Source organism: Emys orbicularis, chromosome 6 (genome assembly GCF_028017835.1).
Source record: "Emys orbicularis isolate rEmyOrb1 chromosome 6, rEmyOrb1.hap1, whole genome shotgun sequence".
NCBI lineage: Eukaryota > Metazoa > Chordata > Testudines > Emydidae > Emys > Emys orbicularis.
This window is the reverse complement of record NC_088688.1, coordinates 36,944,405-36,966,442: the sequence shown is the minus strand read 5'-3', so window position 1 is coordinate 36,966,442 and position 22,038 is coordinate 36,944,405. Positions and strand designations below refer to the sequence as shown.

Here is a 22,038-nt window from a genome sequence, read left to right as displayed (position 1 = left end):
CCCCTCAAAGCTAAGTTGCTCAGGCTTCAGCTTCAGCCCTGGGTGGTGGGTCTTGGGACCTCAGGCAAGTCTAATGCTGATACTGCTTGGTGGACCTGCTGAAACCTGCTCATGCCCCCCCCCCCCCAGGGGCCCCAGACCCTTGCTTGAGAACTGATGTGTAGCTTTTTTTTTTTTTTTTTTAAATATTTGATCACGGTGTCAGTTAGACCCAGCACAAGTATTGTGTAGCGTGCATCTGAATCTAGGAAAGATTTTTTTTTTTTTTTTTTAAGATTGTTCATAGTTTTATAGTTCACTGGTTACCCTAAAGTCAGTTTTAAATGCATTCTCCTCCTGCCCCCAATTTTGACATACCAGGGGTCTCCAAGACAAATACAGAAATAGTTGCTCGGGGGGTGCATATATACCTCCTGTTACTGGCAGATATAAGGGGCATGGCCAGGAGAGTACAGAACCTTTTGCTATGGGAACCAGCTCACTGTAAGTGCTGTTTATATGCTACCATGTTTAAATAAGATGCATTTACAGCACATATACTTTAGGGGGCTATCTAATGCAATTATAAATCACACTGGAGACAAACTTCTTTCTTTCCTCCTACATGGCCTCAGGGGTAGTCAATTATTTTTTGTCAAGATCCCTCCAGCGAAAACAATAAATATGTAAATAAAAAGATTTCAGGGTCCATTCAAAACCATCTGGTGGTCTGGCTTTGGCCTGCGGTCTGCCTATTGACTACCCCGGCCTAGAGCAAAGGCATAGGCACAGGAAGTAGGGGTGCTGCCAGACCCCCTGGCTTGAAGTAGTAACAACAACCCAAATACATGGTTTCTGCCTTCAGCACTCCCACTATAAAAATTGTTCTAGCACCACTGAGCACAGGGGAAAAATACAAGCATCTGTTGGCTTTGCAATGAAAGGAGATTTTCTAGTACAGGGTATTTCATTTATAAAGGGAACTAGAAAGATTCTCCACATCAAATGAAAAATGTTGGTAGATTAAAAGAAGCAACTGGCACTGTCAGCAAAGTGGCAATTGGGAGAAATTAAGTAGTCTGGAGATGTAAGATTACACTTCAGCCACAGCTGTTGACTTTTGCCTAAAGAAAGGGAGAAGCAATGGGGAAATGAGACATGGATTTTAGTTGACTTGTTTGTGTCTTAGCACAAGCGTAGAGCAGGACAGGACAACTTAGAAGGGCTTAGTGATGCCTATAGGTGTGGTATGGTGGTTACTAGACATGATCAATAGCTATTTCTGCAGCTTTATAGGAAGCAGGGACAGCGGAAGCTTCCTAACAGTGCGGGGGGGGGGGACACAGGGGGCCCCCACTGGTTCCTGAACCATGGCCCCACCTCCACACCACCTCTTCCCCGCAAGCCTGGCCCTTGCACCACCCCTTCCCCTGAGGTCCCGTTCCCACACAGTGTTCCCCCCAACCCCTCCCCCATCGCTCATCCGATAAAAAGTGGACGGGCATAGCCTTCCCTCTTTTAAAGGGGGAGGGGGGCATGGCCCCCTGGCCTAGCACCCTGACAGGAAGCTTTGACTGAAGGCAAGCAGTCTTGCAGGTTCCATGTGTTCAGGTACCTGAGAGTGTAGCTAGTTGGAGCTCAGGCGCAAGAGGCTGTAAATATGGGAATTGAAGACAGCCCTGTGGAGACACAGCAGCTGACTGAGTCAGAGCCAAGAGATGTATCTGCGCTGAAGGCTGCTTCCCACTACTTGTACTCTTTGGATAGGAGTTAGCATTCCTGTCTTGCTAGAAATGGAGGAGACCGCTAGAAACCAAGCACAGAGTCTGTTATTAGCTCAGAGCCTGGAATCGCTACTGGAAAGATATTCTGGTTGGTTTGCTCAGTAGATTCTGAAGTGGCTGGAGGGGAACTCAGAGGCTGCCGTTCTCCTCAGAGAATCTCAGTGACACATGCATTTTGAGGCCACGCTATAGAAACCTAGAAGTCATTTCTTTGAGAAGATCCGAGGGGAATGTGTCTGTATGTGCAGTAACATAAAAGTGTATATGCTCTGTTGAAACCCTACACTGAAATATGTAACAGCAGCCAAGTGAGGCAGTCTGTATAGAGCAACAGAGAGTCCTGTGGCACCTTTAAGACTAACAGATGTATTGGAGCATAAGCTTTCATGGGTGAATGCCCACTTCGTCGGATGCATATAATGGAAATTTCTAGGGGCAGGTATAAATATGCTGGCAAGAATCAGTCTGGAGATAACGAGGTTAGTTCAATCAGGGAGGGTGAGGTCCTCTGCTAGCAGTTGAAGTGTGAACACCAAGGGAGGAGAAACTGCTTCTGTAGTTGGATAGCCATTCACAGTCTTAGTTTAATCCTGATCTGATGGTGTCAAATTTGCAAATGAACTGAAGCTCAGCAGTTTCTCTTTGGAGTCTGGTCCTGAAGTTTTTTTGCTGTAAGATGGCTACCTTTACATCTGCTATTGTATGGCCAGGGAGGTTGAAGTGTTCTCCTACAGGTTTTTGTATATTGCCATTCCTGATATCTGACTTGTGTCCATTTATCCTTTTACGTAGTGACTGTCCAGTTTGGCCAATGTACATAGCAGAGGGGCATTGCTGGCACATGATGTTGTAGCTGATCTGGTTAGGTCCTGTGATGGTGTTGTTGGTGTAGATATGTGGGCAGAGTTGGCATCGAGGTTTGTTGCATGGATTGGTTCCTGAGTTAGAGTTGTTATGGTGCGGTGTGTGGTTGCTGGTGAGAATATGCTTAAGGTTGGCAGGTTGTCTGTGGGCGAGGACTGGCCTGCCTCCCAAGGTCTGTGAAAGAGAGGGATCATTGTCCAGGATGGGTTGTAGATCACTGATGATGCGTTGGAGAGGTTTAAGCTGAGGACTGTAGGTGATGGGCAGTGGAGTTCTGTTGGTTTCTTTCTTGGGCTTGTCTTGTAGCAGGAGGCTTCTGGGTACACGTCTGGCTCTGTTGATTTGTTTCCTTATTTCCTTGTGCGGGTATCGTAGTTTTGAGAATGCTTGGTGAAGATCTTGTAGGTGTTGGTCTCTGTCTGAGGGGTTGGAGCAGATGCGGTTGTACCTCAGTGCTTGGCTGTAGACGATGGATCGTGTGGTGTGTCCAGGGTGGCATTCACCCACAAAAGCTTATGCTCCAATACATCTGTTAATCTTAAAGGTGCCACAGGACTCTGTTGCTTTTTACAGATCCAGACTAACACGGCTACCCCTCTGATAGTCTGTATAGAGAATGCCAACATGTTTACTGCCTAATAACTTATTTTTAAAAATAACTTCTTAAAGTATTCCAAATACTGTTTGCTAATGTTTGTGCATGAAATGTTTGTTTACTAAAATTGTATGGCACTTTCTCCTTGAAGCTGACTGGCAGCTGTTAACATCTAGACAGGATTTTGCATACCAAAGCTCTAAGGTTTAATGATGTATAATCCTTTATTTTCCCCCCTGAAAAGTCAGAATACTGGCCTTTGCTTCAGCAGAGAGGTAAACTGAGGGGCAGTAAAGAAAGGAGTGTAATAGTTATGCTGAGGTAGCGTTATGTATGTCACTATTAGATGCACAAATGGAAGTTACCATTTCGGACTCCAGTCTGTCAACTGATAGCATGCAAGTGGGCTGCTGTGGCCACATGCTGACAATTGCAGGATTGTGGCCTTAGTTGTAACTTGCACCTTTAGGCTTAGGATTTGAAATGCAGTGATAAAATCCCCCCTGCAGCTAAGTAAGCAGAGAATATTTAGACAGCAAAATTTGGCCAGGCCACCCATCTTCTGAAAAATCCCAGGGGACCTTCCCTGACTACAAACCATCAGGGGCTTTTGATTTACATCTCATCTGTTATACAGTGCCTTCAACACTGCAGTACCCTCTGGGATAGGCTTTTCCTGGCTAGTCACCAGGGGTGAAAGTAACTTAAGGGACTTACCGGTACACAGGGTGGCCGGGGTCCTGAGCAAGGTGGGGGGAGCAGCTCAACCGGAAGGGGTGGGGCTGGGGCCAGACTCCCCCAGCCAGCCCTTCAGCACAGCCTGGCAGTGATTTAAAGGGACTGGGGCTCCCAGCTGCTGCTGACAGTGCTACCCCAGGGCTCCGGCAGTGATTTAAAGGGCCAGAGCCCTTGGGCTCCCAGCTGCCACTGCTGCCCTGGGGCTCCGGCAGTGATTTAAAGGGCCCGGGGCTCCGGCAGCAGCGGCCAGGAGCCCCAGGCCCTTTAAGTCACCGCTGGAGCCCCATGGTAGCGGCGGTGGCACCCAGGAGGCCAGGCCCGGGCCCTTTTAAATTGCCAGGCCCTGGGGAAGCTGCCCCCTGCCGGTACGGTCAGCTGTGTACCAGCTCTTACTGGTACACCGTACCGGCTTACTTTCACCTCTGCTGGTCACTCAGCAGCCAGCATCATATCTGATTAGCCTGTGTGATGTGATAAAATTGCTAGCTGAGCTGTATGGCTCCATATTTTTGATGTGGGATAAAAGGCAGATTGTGATAAGGAAGCCTTGCACAGAGATAGCTGCAGAGAGCTCAGGGGTATGAGCAAATTGTGAAGACATCACAGCTGGCATTTAGAGGGAGGCTCAATAGTAAACTTAGGACATAATCAGGAAATGGTAGCTGCCCACAAGGCCATAGTTTCTTTTGCTCATACTTGGAAACATCTTGGCTAAGTTTGATGTATCTACGGTTTTATAATCCCTCTTTCACTCATTAATTACTAAACACATGAAACAAACTAATTTGAAATGGGCTGTAATTACTGCCTAGGCAGAAATTTTTGATGTTATTCCCCAATGGAAATAAGAGATGGCCTCAAGGAAAGTTCCATATGCCAGATGTTTTCTGAGTTAATCAGTCCTTTTCTGCTCCAAGTAAAACTTTTCTTTAGAAATAAGTGGAACATTACACACTGCTGCTTGCTCTTCTTTAAGGAAATGGTTTTCTATTGCAGCGGTACAACAATGAATAAATAAGAGTGTCCTGTAATACAGGGGATGCAGTAGTACTATACATTTTTTTTCTTGCTGAATATTAAAGGAAATAGTACAGGCAAAAATATGCTGCCAACCTGCTTCGGTCTTAGAATGTAACTTCATAAAAAAGGTAGGGCAAGATTTTAAAAATGAGTGTCTAAATGTCCTTAATGCTTAAGTAGGGATTTAGGATTTTGAATGTAACTTGAGGCACTCATTTAAAATCTAGGCCCTAAATCCCATGCAGTACTGCCAAAGAATTAAATATTTAATTTAAAAAACTACTATTTTAAAACAAATACACATATACTGCTTGGGTCCTCAGCAAACCCAATATGGGCCATTGAATGTAATTGCTCTAGCCTGACTACGTGTCTACACAGACACACTCATGCTACTGTGATTGCTTTGATCTTATGCAATGTGACTGTCACCTGTGATGGATTGTTAGAGCTTGGACCACATCATCCTTGCTTGCTATGCTGATGGGGTCCTCTCAAAGCTCCTTCTGTGTGTGTGTGTGTGTGCAAAGGGATGTCCCACCCCTGTGCAACCCCTTTTGGGCAGATTTGCTACCTTTCTTTACTTTGCACCAACTGGGTGTGAAGAAGCATGCTTGTTTAGATCAGAGAAGTCAAACACACTAACATAAATCTCCCATTAATAAAGTCTATGAAAGGAACACTTGGACAACAATATAAAAGCCCTTACCTTAGAGACCAGGGTCAGCTTACCCAAAATTTAGTAACAAACAATCTCTAAGTCTCCCTTCAGGGAGCGGTTCAGAGCTTACCCTCCCTTGTCAGTTTCCACTACAAGCTCAGACCCACTCAGCTTCCTTTTCCTGTTTTAAATAGGGAAGTCCTCAGGTGAAGCAGGGAGCCGCTGTGATTTTAAATGCAGGTGGTTCTGATTGCAGCTCCTAGTTGGCCATTAAAGGGTAGTACACTCCTTCATAGTGTGGCACCACTCAGCAGGGTTCCTGTAATCAGGGGCGCACACTTCTGCAGAAGGGCTGGCCCCTGGAAGTCTCCCCCAGACAGGGGTGCTGGAACAATTTGTATAGCGGGGGTGCTGAGAGCAATTGAACCAAACTGTAAACCCTGTATATGATGGAAACCATTTCAAAGGGGTGCGGCAGCACCCCCATCACTCTTAGTTCCAGCACCTGTGCCCCGGATGACTACTGCTACTGGGGAGTGGCCAGAGAGCTTCTAACAACCTCCCAACACCGCACTATAGAGATATTCATTTTCTACCATTGTGCCTTTTCATTGCCTCACAAATGTCCCTCCACTGCTCCCACTGTCCCCCAGTCTGTTTCCCTGATGCCTCACTTCTTCAGTGGGTGGGCAAGCAGATTAGGTCTAGTGCCATGGTAGTGCTGGTGCAGCACGGAGCAGTGGGAGCAAAGTGAAGTAGAAAGGAGCATGGTGAACCAGTAGAGATGGGGACAGGAGGTGGGCAGAGGATCAGTAGAGTAGTGGCAGGAGGGAGGGAGCTGGAGAAGCCAAATTCCAGTAGGAGGCAAAAGAACAGAGTTGGGTCACCAGAGGCAATACAATGGCAAAAGGAGGAACCATAGAGTGCCTCAGTGAGGCACAGAAACACGGCAGTGAAGGTGCAGGAGGAGACCCCTCTCCAAAACCCACCCAAAATTTTGGGGTCCAGCAATGTGTGCAAATGCTTTGGAAGCCTCTCCCTGCATGATAAATTGAAGCACTACATGCTTCAGTGCTGAGTTTTGGGGAGCTGGGAATTTCTGTGGCGGGTTTATCAGAATATTCAGGATATTTGATGGGTGGGCTAGAGAAATTGGAGGGGTGGATTGGGACTTAGTGCATAGGTGCTGGAACCAGGGGCGCTGCCACACCCTCTGGCTTGAAGTGGTTTCCATCATATACAGGGTTTAGAGTTTGGTTCAATGGCTCCAACTATACAAATTGTTCCAGCATCTCTGACTTAGTGTGTCCCATTAAGGTAGGAACATGAGATTAGAAGAGTTGATTAAAACATGCTGGGAGGTGTGTGTTTGAAACCGGGAGTATCTTGGAGCATTGGAGGAAAACTGGGACAGGTAGTGGAATGGGAACTGTTGAGTGGCCACAAGAGAAGCCATGGATATGAGGAGTTGATGGGAGGAAATGAGTTCAGAAGGTAATATTGAGACCAGAACTTGTATGGGAGGAAGGAAGATCCAGGGGTAGACCATAGAATGGTTCAACCTAGAGCAAGGGGGTTCATGGATTTGGGAAGAAACAATGAGTGGAAAGACATGGGTATATAAAATACCTTAACAAAAAAGAAGATGGATTGTACAGACTTAACTGTTCCTTTTATTAAGACACACATCCTACATTAAATAATAACAACAAAGGAGGTTTCTTGTTTCTGAAGAAATAGAAGCAGTTAGGCTGTGTTTAGTGCTATTCCCTTCAGGAGTGGAAAGCAAAGAGGGTGAAATTTACTCCTGTGCAGAGGTCCAGCACCAAGGCTGATGTGTCACTTAAGCTGTTTTGTGTCATGTGTAGGCCTTGTTCTGGCCCTCTGCTGTGGGGTGAATTCCACCTATAATGCACATGGGCTTCCCAAGCTGTGCATAAAGGAGAAGGTGCATTATACTGTGCCAATCCATGCTGGTGCCTACAAATCAAAAGTACTGAGAGCAAGACAGTTTGCATCCACATCTTTAGAAATATTGGTGTCAGGCAACCTGTTAACCACCAGCTCCTTCCCCTACCCTCAAAAATAATTAAATTGCAAAATTAGAGAAGCAAATGTGAGATGAAACATTATTGCCATTTAAAGTTTCTAAGCTATCATTGACATTATTATTTTAAAAAATACTATTTTAAAGCTTATTTCTTATTCTGCACCCAGCACCATGGTATCTGAGTGTCTGATAGTTACCCTGCGAATTCCAGGATGATGGGCAATAAACAGGTAAGACGCCTACTCCCTTTCCACAGAAAAGTTTAATAGATACAGGCCTCGTGGTTTGCTTTAAAGAGCTATTTTCTTTTGTCTGTGTCTTTGCCAACCTTGTCCTTCTTTGGCTTGAGTATTTCTCAAAGGCTTAATGCTAAGATAGCAACTTGGTCTCACCCAGGTACCTTATTGTGCCTGTTTTCTGCGCCTCCATTGGAGAAGTGGCCAAATCTTGCTCCTGTCAATAGCAAAAATTCTATTGAATTCAGTAGGAGCCATATTAGGCCCATAGTTTGTGAAGCGCAGACTTCAGAGTGAAGAATGTTACTGGCAGGATACTCAACTACTATGAGTGTCACATTACAACATACCGTTGATCAAAACTGAAGTCAATTTTTAGACCACTTTAATAACTGCAAGGAATTAAACAAGCACCAGTGGGCAGGGGGAGGCACCTCACCACATCAGAAAATTTCATGAATATAGTCTCTTGAATATTTATTGTAATCTCAAAATTAATACCCCAAACAAAAATAAACAAAACAAAATCCACCTGTTATACACAAATCACATACAAACAGAATACCCAATGGAATACACACAGTCTTTACTTCCACATAGAATTAAAACTCTGCACATGGATAAAATTTGTACTTCACATCCAGACAAGAGCTCCTGTGGACATATGTTGAAGAGTCCCAACATTTGTCACCCAGCAGTATTTTAAACTCACATTTTTAGAACCACAGTCACTATATTGTAGTGGTAGTTAGAGGCAGAGGAAGAGTTGAATCCTAACCACCTCACAAATATATTCTAAGCAGGTACTCCAACATCTCTTTAAGAACAGTTCAGCAAGTAAAGTTAGTATGGGGAGCTAGAACAGCTACACGTTTTCAAAGTAGGCATTTGGGTTTGCTTTTTATGTACTCATACATGTATGGGGACAGTAAAAATGCCAGGTAAAATTACCTGTCACGGTGACAAACCCTTGCAAACCCTTGGGCAGTCAGGTCACTTAACAGCAATAGTAAAATATAGGCAATGCATCTTCAGTCTGTATATTTCTGTTTCATTGGTATCTTAGCCTTACTGTGTCTGGTCCTTGGCTACAGGGATGTTTTTATTTTTTCTTTCATTCTGCAGTTCCCAAATTTCCCCTATCACACAATTTCATTTTCATGCAATTTTGCATAATTTGGCTGGTGGTTTCGCAACAGAAGAAGGTATAAAACACAGGGAAGCATTTGGGACAGATGCTTAGCCTTTGATAGGATTGTCCTGTAATGTTTAATGTAATCTGACTGCTTTGCTTGTTCTCTAGCACTATTCGATGACATGGCAGAGGCAAAAGAAAGCAGAGCTATTGGTGTCCTGCATTATTTGGCTATTGCCTCTTTTTGATGAGAGCTAGCTATGACATATGCTAAAACAGCCTTGTAAAATTGTCATGACAATGTATCAGACCAAGGCACAAAATCTACTCATGTGCCTTTTACCATGATGCTAATGGGAAAAAATGAATGTGATATTAGTAACCCATCAAAAAATGTTACTCACCTTGGCCCTGATTTAGTAGTTCATCCTTATTCAGTAAAGGCCCACTGAAGTGAGGGCATGTTCCTCTAGACAACCAGAATATTGTACAAGAGGGATGCAGCAGAAGTTAATTAACAGCATTAACTTCTGCTCAGAGGTTTGCAGTCACAATAGGGGACCCACTGGCAGTACAGCAATCAAGTGCCTACAGTGAAGCATGTGTTTATATGCTTTACTGAATAAGGATGGACTTAAGCAGGTGTTTAAATGTGCTGCCTCATTTGAGGTCCTTGAGTGAACGGATGAGTACAACTGTGCAAGGCTAAAGTAAAAGGAAAAAATGATTTCATGTCTCCTCCTAATCTCTGGGCAAGATACTGTGCCAAATTCTGCTCTCACTTACTCTGCTGATGGGTGCCAATGGAATTACTCAAAATTTTCAGCAGTCTAAGAGAGCAGAATTTGGCCTAGAATGTACCTTCTATCTTACTTCAGTATCTGATTTAAAGTTAAAAATAGAAGCAGCAGAATGGGGTCAGTAAGGGTTAACATTTTGCTTAACATTTTCCAATGTGGTCCAAACACATTGGACGTGAGATGCAAGCTCCTTCAAAAAACGAACTGTGAACTCAAGACACCAAACAGAAGATGCTAAGTACATTTCAACATGGTTGGAGACTCCTGTTTAATATTCTAGGCTAAGTGTAATCATGAATGAACCATGCAATTATATATTTTTTTTAAAAAGTGGCCACATGATATTATGCTGTACAGGCAGACAGAGCATGTAATTGACTCATCAGATTAAAAAAATGAAGGCTTTTCCTTAAGAGCTGGGTTCCAAGATAATCTCTTTTTCTGTTTCCAGAGAACATGCTTCTAAAATATTATGTGGGGGTTTTCTTTAGAAATGGCTAAAGGTATCTTTTGACTGAAAAAAGGTCTCCTCACTACTAGTGATATAACACAATCATTTTTTTTAAAAGGACACTCACAATTCTAAAAGTAAAATTGACATGCACTTGCAGTAAAGATACGGACGTCTGTTACTGTTGTCTCATATATGAAAAATAGTTTAAATGAATTAAGAATAGATTATTCTTACACTACACTGATAAAGTATTTACTGTATAAATTTCACTACTAGACTCTTACAGCTACTAGACATCCTTTAAATAAGCCACACAGCCATCATCAACACCATATCACACATACATGACACTTCTCCCTTTCATACGAATTTATATACACTGAGTAAGTCATTAAATATTGCACTTATTGGCCCATGTTCCCTCAGTTCAGAGGTGTTCAAAAATAGAAAACAAATCTATTTTTATAACATTTTTCATGCAACATTTAAGACATTTCAGTTCCACAAACACTAGTAAATAGTTTACACATTCTGACAGTCCAACTGAACCACAACACGGCTGACATTACCAACAATATATTAAACGGGATTACAGCACAAACAGTTTTCATTTAACACTAATTTGCAGGTACATGTCAGGATTACTCAAGTAAATTCATTACTGGAAGTGGTGAGCAATCCCTAACGTTTGTTTCCACATGTTATGCAAGAGCATGAAATTGTCAGAAGATTCAGACATGGTCTCTGCCCTCCCCCCCAAAACAGGTGTCTGTGTACAAGTGATGTGCCATCTGCTTCTGCCGTCACCATGACCAGTAATCCTATGGCCTGTGGATTTAACCCAAGCAGCTTCTAGTGACAATGAGAATTTTTGGGTAAGTTCCACTGCAATAATAACAATAAAAAACACTGCGCTGAAAATGAACAAATACCTGTGCAAACTGAACCAGTGTTTAGGATATATTTGTTTGTGTGTGAAAATTCTACACGTGCAGTAAAAATCTTTGCTTGGATGAACATTAAAGAAAAAATAAACCAAGTAAATAAATAAAAAAGCTTAACAGACACGGTGAAATGAATTTACTTGACCCATTTAATGACGAAACCTATTACATACTCAGACTATTCAGATGAGTTGCCTTTTGAATGGAGCCTTTACAAGTAGTGAACCTTGAAGAAACTAAGTTCCAATCGGTATTAAAAAAACCCCACTCATGGATCAGATCCTCAGCTGGTGTACACACAGCATAGTTCCATTGGTTGAAGTGAAACTATGCTGATTTACACAAGCTGCGGATTGGGCCCTGTGGATCCAAAGCATTAATGGTGCAACTCCACTCGAGTTACACCCAAGAGGAATTTGATCCATTTGCTGTATATCAAGTCTGTCTATGAAATGGGTCGAGGAATCTTTCATAACATTCAAGCAACAGAGCAGTCATTTAGTTGTTGCCATTGAAAAGTGACAATAACAAACCATGCTACTGAAAAATGAAGCCTGTAATTTTTTTTTAAATGGAAAGCATCACTGGCTTCTCTGCTATTGAAGAAACAATGGCAGCAGTAGACATAACATTTAGAATGCCATGCATTTCTTAGCAAAAGACAATTAAAACTCAAGCAATTCTGAAAGTTAGGATCAAACTCCAGCAGTGTTTGCACCATAAAATAGCACTTCATTCTTAACATAAAAAAGGTGCAGGCAGTACAGCTGGACATACAGAGCTGAGCAGACTGGGAAGAAAACCTAATCTTTCAGACTGATGCTCTGGAAAGGCCACATAGATCTAGTTGCTCAGGTAGTTTCTCTATGCATTACATTAAGTATAAGCACAAAGGAACAAACAGTTCCAGGTAACAGTCACGCACATTGCAATTCAGAAAGAGAATGAGTTGGGTTTATATATATATATATATATATGTGTGTGTGTGTGGAGAGAGAGACAGCGAGAGAGAGAGAAAAAAAGACAGGCCAGTTCATATGTATTTCAGACACAAACAAATCGGTCTAAATAAACAAAATGAAATACAAACAGTTACAAGTTAATTGATCTGTAAGGACAGGCACATTTATCACATTTGAAAATGAACTTTTGTCAGAATTAAGACCATGCAATTGCAGTTTCAACTCAAAAAGGCTTGCCAGCCATTTTGATCAATCCCATCAGTTCATGCATTTGAATACTGCAGGGCCCAGTCTCTTACATTTGTTCCACTTGTTTCCATTTGGAACGCTGAGTGACAGCTTGCCCATGCACTGAGAAAGACACTGTGACTCCATGACAAAGATGGCGTATTACCCATGCATACAATTACTGTAGCACTAGTGTTATTCTTGGTTGGCACTTTGGAAGGGTTGTGTCGTGCAGTAGTTCAGCTGGCCCCATGGGGCTCAGACCCTAGGCAATGGGGGCTTTGTCCACTTCAAGGTCTATTCTCCCATTAAACTGTGATAGAGGAGAAGGGTTTTCCCCCCCCTCCTGCTAACAGCCATTAAATCGAGGTAATAAATGACAGTAATAATAATATAGTATTTTACCCGGACAAATCCCCTCCAGAGCCCTCAATGAGAAATAAGACTCCAAAGCTCAAATTCCACACACCCCTCCATTGTACATGCAGACTGAGTAGTTACATAGTCTGTGCCACAGTGAACATAAAGCCATTAAATGGCAAGATTCTCTTTAAAATTCAGTGCTGGTGATGGACTGAAAACCTTGGAGGCTGATGTGCAATCTGTATCCATAGAACAGATAGTACTGGCAGAGGCAGAGAAAGCTTTCTCTGCACTGCCCGGCCTCAGAAATGGGCCTAAGCCCTGACCTCTGGGTGTGAGAAGGTCAATGAGTTACCATGGGCCATTCAGTTCCCTACTTCTCTGCTGAGACTAGCAACAAAGGTACAAATTAGTGATGATTGGTCCTGTATTTTATGATGTGGCCACCAGGAACTGGACTGAGACTAGGCAGCTAGTTTTTCAAAATCTGGCCCCAAGTAGCCAGATTAACAATGCTGCTGATTAAAAGTTTTTAAAATACTTTTTGTGACTATTATTAGTCCTGACCCTCGAATTGGCTTTGTGTGGCTGGACCTCTGCACCTATAGAACACTCTCCTGAAGTCCCGGAGCACCCCACAAATTCATTGATCACACATGGATCTGACTGATCCCTGCTCCCATCTTCTCCACCTTCTCCAGTTTGGATGTTTTTTCTAGCAGCTATGCTCTAGGAATTACTTTGGGGAAGTTCTATAGCAGGTATTATAGAGGAGGTCAGACTAAATGATCACAGTGGTTCTTTCTGACTTTGGAATCTATGCATTAATTTTTTGCTCTACAGCTTCTATTCTCTACCCTTCTACCAAGTCATCGTCATCAAGCATGCATAGTCTACTGAGGACCATGGTGCTAGCCAGAGTGACCACTGTTGATGGCATCGCACCAGGCATTATGTAGTGAAGTTCCCAGGGCTGGTTCAGTTGAGAGGTTGAATATTTCCCTTCAAGACTCTTTTCTGTAAAAAATAAAAAAAAAAAGAGTGGCGGGGGTGGGGGGGAAGAGAGGGCAGTTCTATAACATCAAAATTTTCTGGGAAAGCATCTGCTTTCCTTAAAATGTTTTTATTTTTTATTGGAAAACCAATAAAAATCTTTGGCCAAAATACTTCTATCCTCAGAGTACCTTGGAATGGATAGCCACAGCTGGAGGAGTACAGCTATCAAGCTGGGAGGGAGGGCCAGGAAGAGTAGTGACTGGCATGCCATGTGGATGCCAAGAGCTAGGCAAATTGGCTCTGCTTGATTACACTTTCTCTTCCCTACTAATCTGTGCACAACAGGGATAAATGTAGGGCAGTGAATAGCCAACATTTCCCTTTCCTCAGGTTTTTCCATGCTACCAAATGATGTGGCTCATTTTTCACTAAGAAAAACAGTGTAGGTGCTAGGTTTCAGAGTAGGTGCTAGCTAGCAATGTTAACAGATATGTTTAAGATCCTAGTGTAGCCAAGCCAAGTTATAATTTTAACACAAGTTTACGCTCGGGTTTACCTCAACCAACTAATGTGTTAATCTTGTCTGCACTAGGATTTTAACATACAGTAGTTACAATGTTAGATAAAATGTCTTAACTACACCTTTTTTCCTAGTGTAGACATGGCCTTAGTGTGTTTGATGAGATTATATAAATTACCTTAGGAAAAAGGTATAGGTATTGCCTTACAGTCAGGTAATGCATTAGCAGTTGCTCTGACTCATTTTCTTGTTTTTCTTCCCTTTTTTCTGTTATGTCTAGCTTGAGAAATGTCATCCTGGTACTAAAGCTGATCTAATAAGAACAATAAAAAGTTAATGTTGCATCAGTGATGTCATTAATTGAGGAATATCACTGTGACCCAGATAAGCCAACGGTGCAAAGTGCTACCAATTAGTAGAGCGAGAGCTTATTAACATGGTGAGAAATGACTATTTTTTAAAATGCTTTAAAAAAAAACTGTGGACATTCTGCTATCTTCACAGCCTTTTGTGGATTTTCGAAGTGATTGACATGGTGTAGTGGAAGAACTCAGTGGAGAACTTTTTATTTCTCTGTGAATTTTCCACAAACGTTGCCAATTTCAGACTGTCCTGTCACAAGAAAACCCTCAGCAAGATATGTCTAGACCAAACTATTTTTCAAATTGAATGGATCCATTTCTTTCCACACAAACACGTCCTGCTGACTTCAATAAGAGTGGCACTTCTGAGGAGAGAAATGGGCCTTTGCAATCACTACAGAGGAGATTCTCTCAGACTATAAAATTAATATATAGACACCATTTTCAAGAATGAAACATGAAATTCCTAAAGGCCAAAATAATGCAACCTCCAGAACAATATGAGTAGGTTATTTTTGGTTATGAATAACTGTACAGAACAGATTTGGCTCTGCTGGGGTAATATCAAGAACTGTAGCATACTCATTATCTAAAGCAGGTAACTTAAAGAAGAACGACATTTCACAGCTCTCTTCTATATTAGTATTGTAATGAATTAGCTTGTGGATGGAACTAGAACACAGTCAGCCCCTGTCCTGCCAGCAGCTAACAGAATTCCTCCTTATATTGAGGGGTAGGAGCCTGTGTTTTGGGTTAGGCCGCTGCTGTCATTCTGAATTTCGAAGTGGCCATGATGTGTGGTGTAGAGGTAACTGTGAATTTCGGTGGTGGACATGGATTTGCCACAGCATTACCTTCAGGGAAGTGTGCCTCAGACAAATTATCTGGACAAGGCAGGGAATAGACAGTATATTCGGGTAATATTTTGAAGTAGATTTTTCAGTCAAGGAAAATTTAAATGGCATGCAAAAGTTTATGCCTAAATACCTTGATCATTACACCAAGGAGTAAACGGTATAATTTGAAATTTATTAAGTTAAAGTCAGTTGTAGACGACCTGTGTTCTGAGGTCACAGAACCAGCTGAAGTAAGTGTAATGCACTCAGGATAAAAAGAAAAGACAGACAATTAGCCATCCACATGCAAAGGCCAGATGCTGAGAAATGGGCAGTCCTTACAAATTGCACACATTGTACCAGCCATTGACATAAAATAAACACATTGTCCCCAAATAAATTAAAAAGACAGTATAAATAAAGGCTTATAGACCATCTGTAAATACTCTGTTGGCAATAGAACACACTGGAGCCGCCTCTGTTGATAACTGTATTAACAGCCACAGTTGGGTTGCTGTGGAGGAGGGGTGTCCTTTAGCCTTGTGTTCTGTTTTCCAGCAGCGATGGCAGGATCCGTCTCCAGACTTTCTGACATTTTGTCGCAGATGATATCTACGAGCCGCTCGAATGTCTGCTTGACATTTATGTTGTCCTTGGCACTTGTTTCAAAAAATTCAAAACCTGGTAAAATAAAGAAAACACACGCTGGTCATTACACATTCTTAGATCCTTCGGTAACTATTAACTTCTCCTGAGGAAGGGAAAAAGCAGAGAGAGAAAGGTGGGCAGGGCACAAGAAAGAGAAACAGCACATGCAAAATAGTGATATTATAAAGAGTATGAGCTAAATTTTGACCACTGTTGCATGGGTGTCAATCCAGAGTAACCACACAAAAGTCATTTGATTTACACCAAAGTAGTTGAAATCATCATTTGACCCAATCTGATCTCTTCCGCAAATCATATTCAAAGGTGATTTCATAGTTGATTTTGTGCTATGCTAAAATTGAGAGCAGTATCATTTTAATAATGCCACATATCATGGGACGACATCCGGCTCTTGTGAGGGGAATAACTCAGTTACTCTATTGGTCTTTTTCCAGCTCTAATTACTATGTTCCCATACGCATTGCTCCACTGGTAATGGGCACTGCCGTTGGGCCACTACTGCTGATGCCAGAACAGATGACTGAAATTGGAAGGAACCAAGAAGAAAGAAAACAAATCAAGAAAGGCTTTTTCCAATTTGTTATGTAATCTGTGGATGGAAAACAAGTTTTGATGCAAAAATATTTCTAAGGTTAAGTTGTTTTCCTTCAAAAATTGTGGGTGGGTACTGTAACCCTCTCATCCCACTGTGCCACCACTAAAGTAACACTATCATCCATGCGGCAGAGTGCATACACTGAAATTCTTTAATAGAGCAAGCTGTCATGAGCATGTTCCTCTTTGTCATCTTTACCTTCAAGACCCTCTCCAGCTGGCTGGTTCCCAGTGTAGCTGGAAGTAACCTGCTGGTCTGCCTGCCACCTCACTGGGTCCACACTATCTGCTGGATGGTCCCATTCTCTCACCTGCCTGACCTCTCTTCTCCCTTCCCACTTTTCCCTTCTGCTCCAGCTTTCCCCCCACCCCAGTTTACCACACTAGTCACCTGACTGTCCTTCATCAATTCACCAGCCTTTCTTTCACTGATTTCCCCCTTTCCAATTCCTGAACTGGAATGAAGTGGTTCACAAAACAACTAAATTCACTGGTAATATTATAAAAGTTAATAGGCATTCACAAAGCATTCTTCGTCTTTTTGATTCACCTTGGTTAATGACATACACCTATCTCTGTGTTTTGCTGTTAGAAACCCAATAACAAAATGTCTGTCATCTTACTCTTAATTAGTATCAAGATTAATAGCTACCGAAAGGAAAGTATTTGGAGTTCTGGAAGAAAATTTAAAACAACATTCAACGTTATGTTTTGAAATATTTATGTTCATGTTGCCCTTACACTGCTCTGGGGCAGTGTAAAGTAGATGGATTTTTTTCATATAGTGTATTTTCTAATCAGTGAGTTAGTCTTTTTTTTTTTTTTTTTTTTAAATAAAAGGTTACATTTAAAACAGCAACTCTAATAACTTAGTATTACTTGTTGAATACACCAACTAAACAGGATAATATGCACATTCAGGCCATTAGTAATTTACAGCTTACCTGTTCTTCTTTTTATAGGGCTAAGTGCCAGCGCAGACTTGCTGTGGACAGTCAGCTTTAGCCTGGAGTGATGTCCCAGCATATGCTAGACTGGCAATATCACTGCAACTTATTGTACAACAATGGAGGATCCAGGCTGTCTATAAGGGTAAGATGAGTCTATATTTTTCCACTGACTGATTGTACATTTGGTCTGGAATTGCTGGGATAAATTCTTCCCTCATGTACAGCAGTGTAAATCTAGAGTAATTCTACTGCCATCACCGAACTTACTTCAGTTTTATGACAGTGCAAATAAAATCAGAATCTTGCCCAGGACTGGATTTTGTCCCAAGCGCTTTGGGACAAGGATGGCTATTTCATCTGTTTGGACAGTGCCTAGCACAATGGGGCCCTGAACGAGTTGAGGCTTCTAAGCATTACCATAATACACAACAATTAATTCGTATAAAACACTTATGATTATTATAGTTGAACATTTGTATCATCTGCTTTCTTAGCCTATAAGATCCTCAGTGGCGAGACCAAGTTTTATATGACACTAAATACAATGTCAGCGCTCAGCAAATCATTCTTACTAATCATGTCAATGGCCACTGTATTGTTTTCAATGCTTAGATTTGTAAATCATTTCTCCCCCCCCCCCAATGCCTAACTATGTCAAAGACAGAGGTGATGCTGCTGGAAGAATCTAAAGGGGCTGGTATTTTCACCTTTCGTAATTTAGGGTTGCTTTTGAATTCCCAGTTGGCACTTTGATTTTCAGGTTGCCTCAGTAGACAAAAGTCCCTTTTTCCCCCCATCTGGATCTGGTAAGATGATGGTGACCATTTCTTCTATGCAGACACAGCCACTGTTCTCCTTGCTTTTGGTACCTCCAGCCTGGATTATGCAAGGTGCTCTATGTGGGGCTAGCTTCGAAGGTCAGTTGGTTGGTGATGTGAGCCACAGAGAACATGTTCATTTACTTCGGGATGCAATTATGGTGTTTGTCTTTGTACAACAAGCAATCTGGTTTGGATTCTGGCTACAGGAGAATCTGCCCCTCTCCATGGATTACCACACAGCTAAGATCAGATGGCCCATGTTTACAGATGGTACCTAGATTTGAGTACCTGAGGCTGGAGTTAGGATGTTTCCTGTGGTGGGCCCTTGGCTCTGTAGTTCACATCGCCTGCTGGATTATCAGAGCCCAAGCCTGATGTTAACCTCTGTGTCACAAAGGGTGTCTACACTGCAATTAGACACCCAGGGCTGCCCCGTGCCAGCTGACTTGGGCTCACCGGGCTCAGGCTAAAGGGCTGTTTAACTGTGGTGTAGACGTTCAGGCTCAGGCTGGAGCCTGGGCTCTAGGACCCTGTGAGGTGTGATGGTCCCAGAGCTCAGGCTTTTGCCTGAGGCCAAAGGGGATTTAAAGATGATAAATAGTTTAAAGGAGGATGAGAATCTTAAAATACTGACATTGGACAACAAGTTGTTCCATGCCCTGAGACTGCCTTTATAGTCAGTTAAAACAATGAATAAATAGGAAGAGGCAGATTTCAGACAGTGCTTCACTGATATTATTCTTGTTTTTTCTTTTTATAAAAGCACCTTGCCACCATCAGTGTTTTCCTCCCATTCATGGTGAACAGCTTCTTCATTTCCTGGATCTATATACAAATATTGGTCACCTCAACTTCGGCTTTTCTGCTCCTTTTTTCAATCTTGAGTGTGTTGATATTTACTCTGTCTTCCAAACTCAGTGCTATTCATTTTAGCCCCTTGTCTGCATGTTTGCCTGCTTTCCATGTTGCAGAATCTGCTGTTTTACTTCTTCTGGATTCTGGCAGCTGAAGCTGTTTCTCTTTTCATCCATGTTAGCAGATCCCTTTACAAGGCAATCCAAGCAGTTTGGGGAGGTCTATGTGCATCTGAAATTCTGTTTCACAGATGGCCACTTACTACCAAGGCTGATTAATACAACAGAGATAGGAAACCTTAATGGTACTGGGATTTTGTTAGCAACTAACAGGCATGGCTGAGCTCAGGGTTCACTGGACAATTTTTCGAATATTTAACATAAGTAACAAACTCTCAACATAGACTTTTCCAGTTATACAAGCAACCAGCACAGGCCTTATTTGACAGAAAGTGAACATCTGCTGTCTCTTATGCTCTATTAGCCCCAAAAAGTAGCTGCAACTGTATATTTTAGGATACTGAGCACAGCTGAAGATATCATGATAATGGTAAAAAAAGTTTGTTTGCAGAATCAGCATTAGATGCTGTGGGTTATGTTCAAGGAAGTAAAGGGTTTGTAGCAAGTTGCTTAGCATCAGCACTATGATTGCATTAGTGCTCTGGCCCATTGATCTAAGACAGTGGTTTTCAACCTGTGGTCCACGGACCACTGGTGGTCCGCAGACTATGTCTAAGGGTTCTGCAAAAGGTGACTATGAAAATAAAAGTTTCAGATCCCAGAAAAAGCATTCTGTTTGTCTGATCAATCAAAAGTATGCAAATACCCCCAACTACAGGTCAAAACCTGGACGTGCTGTCATTACCATAGAAGACCCTTTCTCACACTGCATCAAATGCTGTGCTGAGCACATGCAACATTTATAGCTGAATTCTGTTCAGTCAGTTTTCAGTCTAAGATGTCTATGGTAGGGGTCCATGAACCACAGGTTGAATTTCCAAAGGGGTCTGCACCTCTATTTGAAAATTTTTAGGGGTCCGCAAATGAAAAAAGGTTGAAAACCAGTGATCTAAGACAGCTGACTCCCAGCAAGTCTATTAAACCAAGGCAACTTTAAGACAGTAAAAGAGAAAATAAGCAAGGAAAATATTTTAATTAAATAACACTGTAGTGAAACAGCATAACTTAACATAAAATATCACCTCAAGGTGCCAAGCATGGTTGTTGATTCAGCTATCGCATTACATTAGGAAGTTTAGAATGTCTTCAATACATTCTGCTCTCCGCTACACTGGCTACATCTATTGGAACTAGCATTTAACCAGGACTAGCTGACATAATGCTGGACACAATATGTCCTCGTCTACAGACTGCAAAGTCATGGTCTGTATCACGTTTAGTTAACTGTACTACTCACACCTGTGTTCTAACACAGGAACAGTCTGTAGTAACAAAAGGCCTCCATTTAATACTCATGCCACTGCAGTCTGTTCTAACTTATATTTATGAATGGCACTGTGCTTTGCATGAGTTAGAGCATGTTATAATTAGTCTTGTCTCAAGGTGACAAAGGCATTTTCTGGACAACTGAGTCAGGGCCCATTATCAAAAGAAAATGTCATGCTCTTCTAGCCAAATGCAGATAAAAAAAGCCTGTTTGAATATTATTTGTCACCTGAGGATCCAGAAATAGACCACGTACTAACATGATAGAATTCTGTAGTGGAGGCAAAGCCTATCTGTGATACTGCCACTGTTGAGATCAGCAGAGTTGTTTGGGCTGACGCTTCCTGGGTTAGATGAAAGGGAACTGATGACAGGCTGTCTACTGTGAAGACCCCTTGACTTTAGAATTCACTCTATCCCTGGTCTGCTTGGCCCAGATTGGTTAACTTTTGGGTACACGGCCAAGCCCAAGATTGTCCCCAGGCATATGGAAAGGGGATGGGTGGATGAGCTGAAATATATTGGGAAATAATGTATTAAGGATTTCTTTGGCAGGCATATAATCTATTAATGGCAGTTCAGTAATTACTGTAAGAACAATCTATGGTGACTATTCTTAATATTTTAAATTTATATAAGGTGCCTAGTACTGAGAGAGATGTCACTAAAGCCTAAATTATTTAAATCTCTAGGAGTGAGGTTAGATATGTGACCCAGTCTTGTGTTTATTAATAGTGTAGGTTATGTAAACTGAGGGGTACTGTGTAGTGCACTGGAATTTAGCCATACAGCTTCTATAATATCAATGAGAGATGTGTAGCTAAACCTTCATGCATTAGTTTAAATATTTCCCCTTCTTTCTTGAAAGCATCAAGACCACAATAAAAGGCACTATAAATAAATCATGCCTTAGGAGCTTGTTTAATTTCTGATCTCCAAACAATTACTTAGCTTGTTTAGCTGGGTTACTTGTTTACTTACTTGTTTAGCTACCATTTCCTTGCTCCAAAATAGAGTGGAAAGAAAGATAGAAAGGTGGCACTACTAATTGTGTATAGGTGACCCTAAGAGCATCTCTGTGTCAGAAGGCAAGGGGATCCCTGGTATGTAGCAGTGAGTTCCAGATGGCCTGACCAGCTCAGTGCACCCCAACTCATTATTGTTATAATCTGTATCT

General features: G+C 42.0%; 1 protein-coding gene across 1 annotated transcript in view; it reads right to left on the bottom strand.

Moving 5' to 3' along the window:
* Window positions 1-16,020: 16,020 nt before the first annotated feature.
* The window catches only part of RAB3C (RAB3C, member RAS oncogene family), a 199,928-nt gene continuing 193,910 nt past the window's right edge, over window positions 16,021-22,038 (bottom strand). Inside the window, exon 4 of the mRNA XM_065406497.1 lies at window positions 16,021-16,208. Coding sequence (XP_065262569.1) covers window positions 16,021-16,208 — 188 coding nt within the window. The remainder of the gene's footprint in view (window positions 16,209-22,038) is intronic.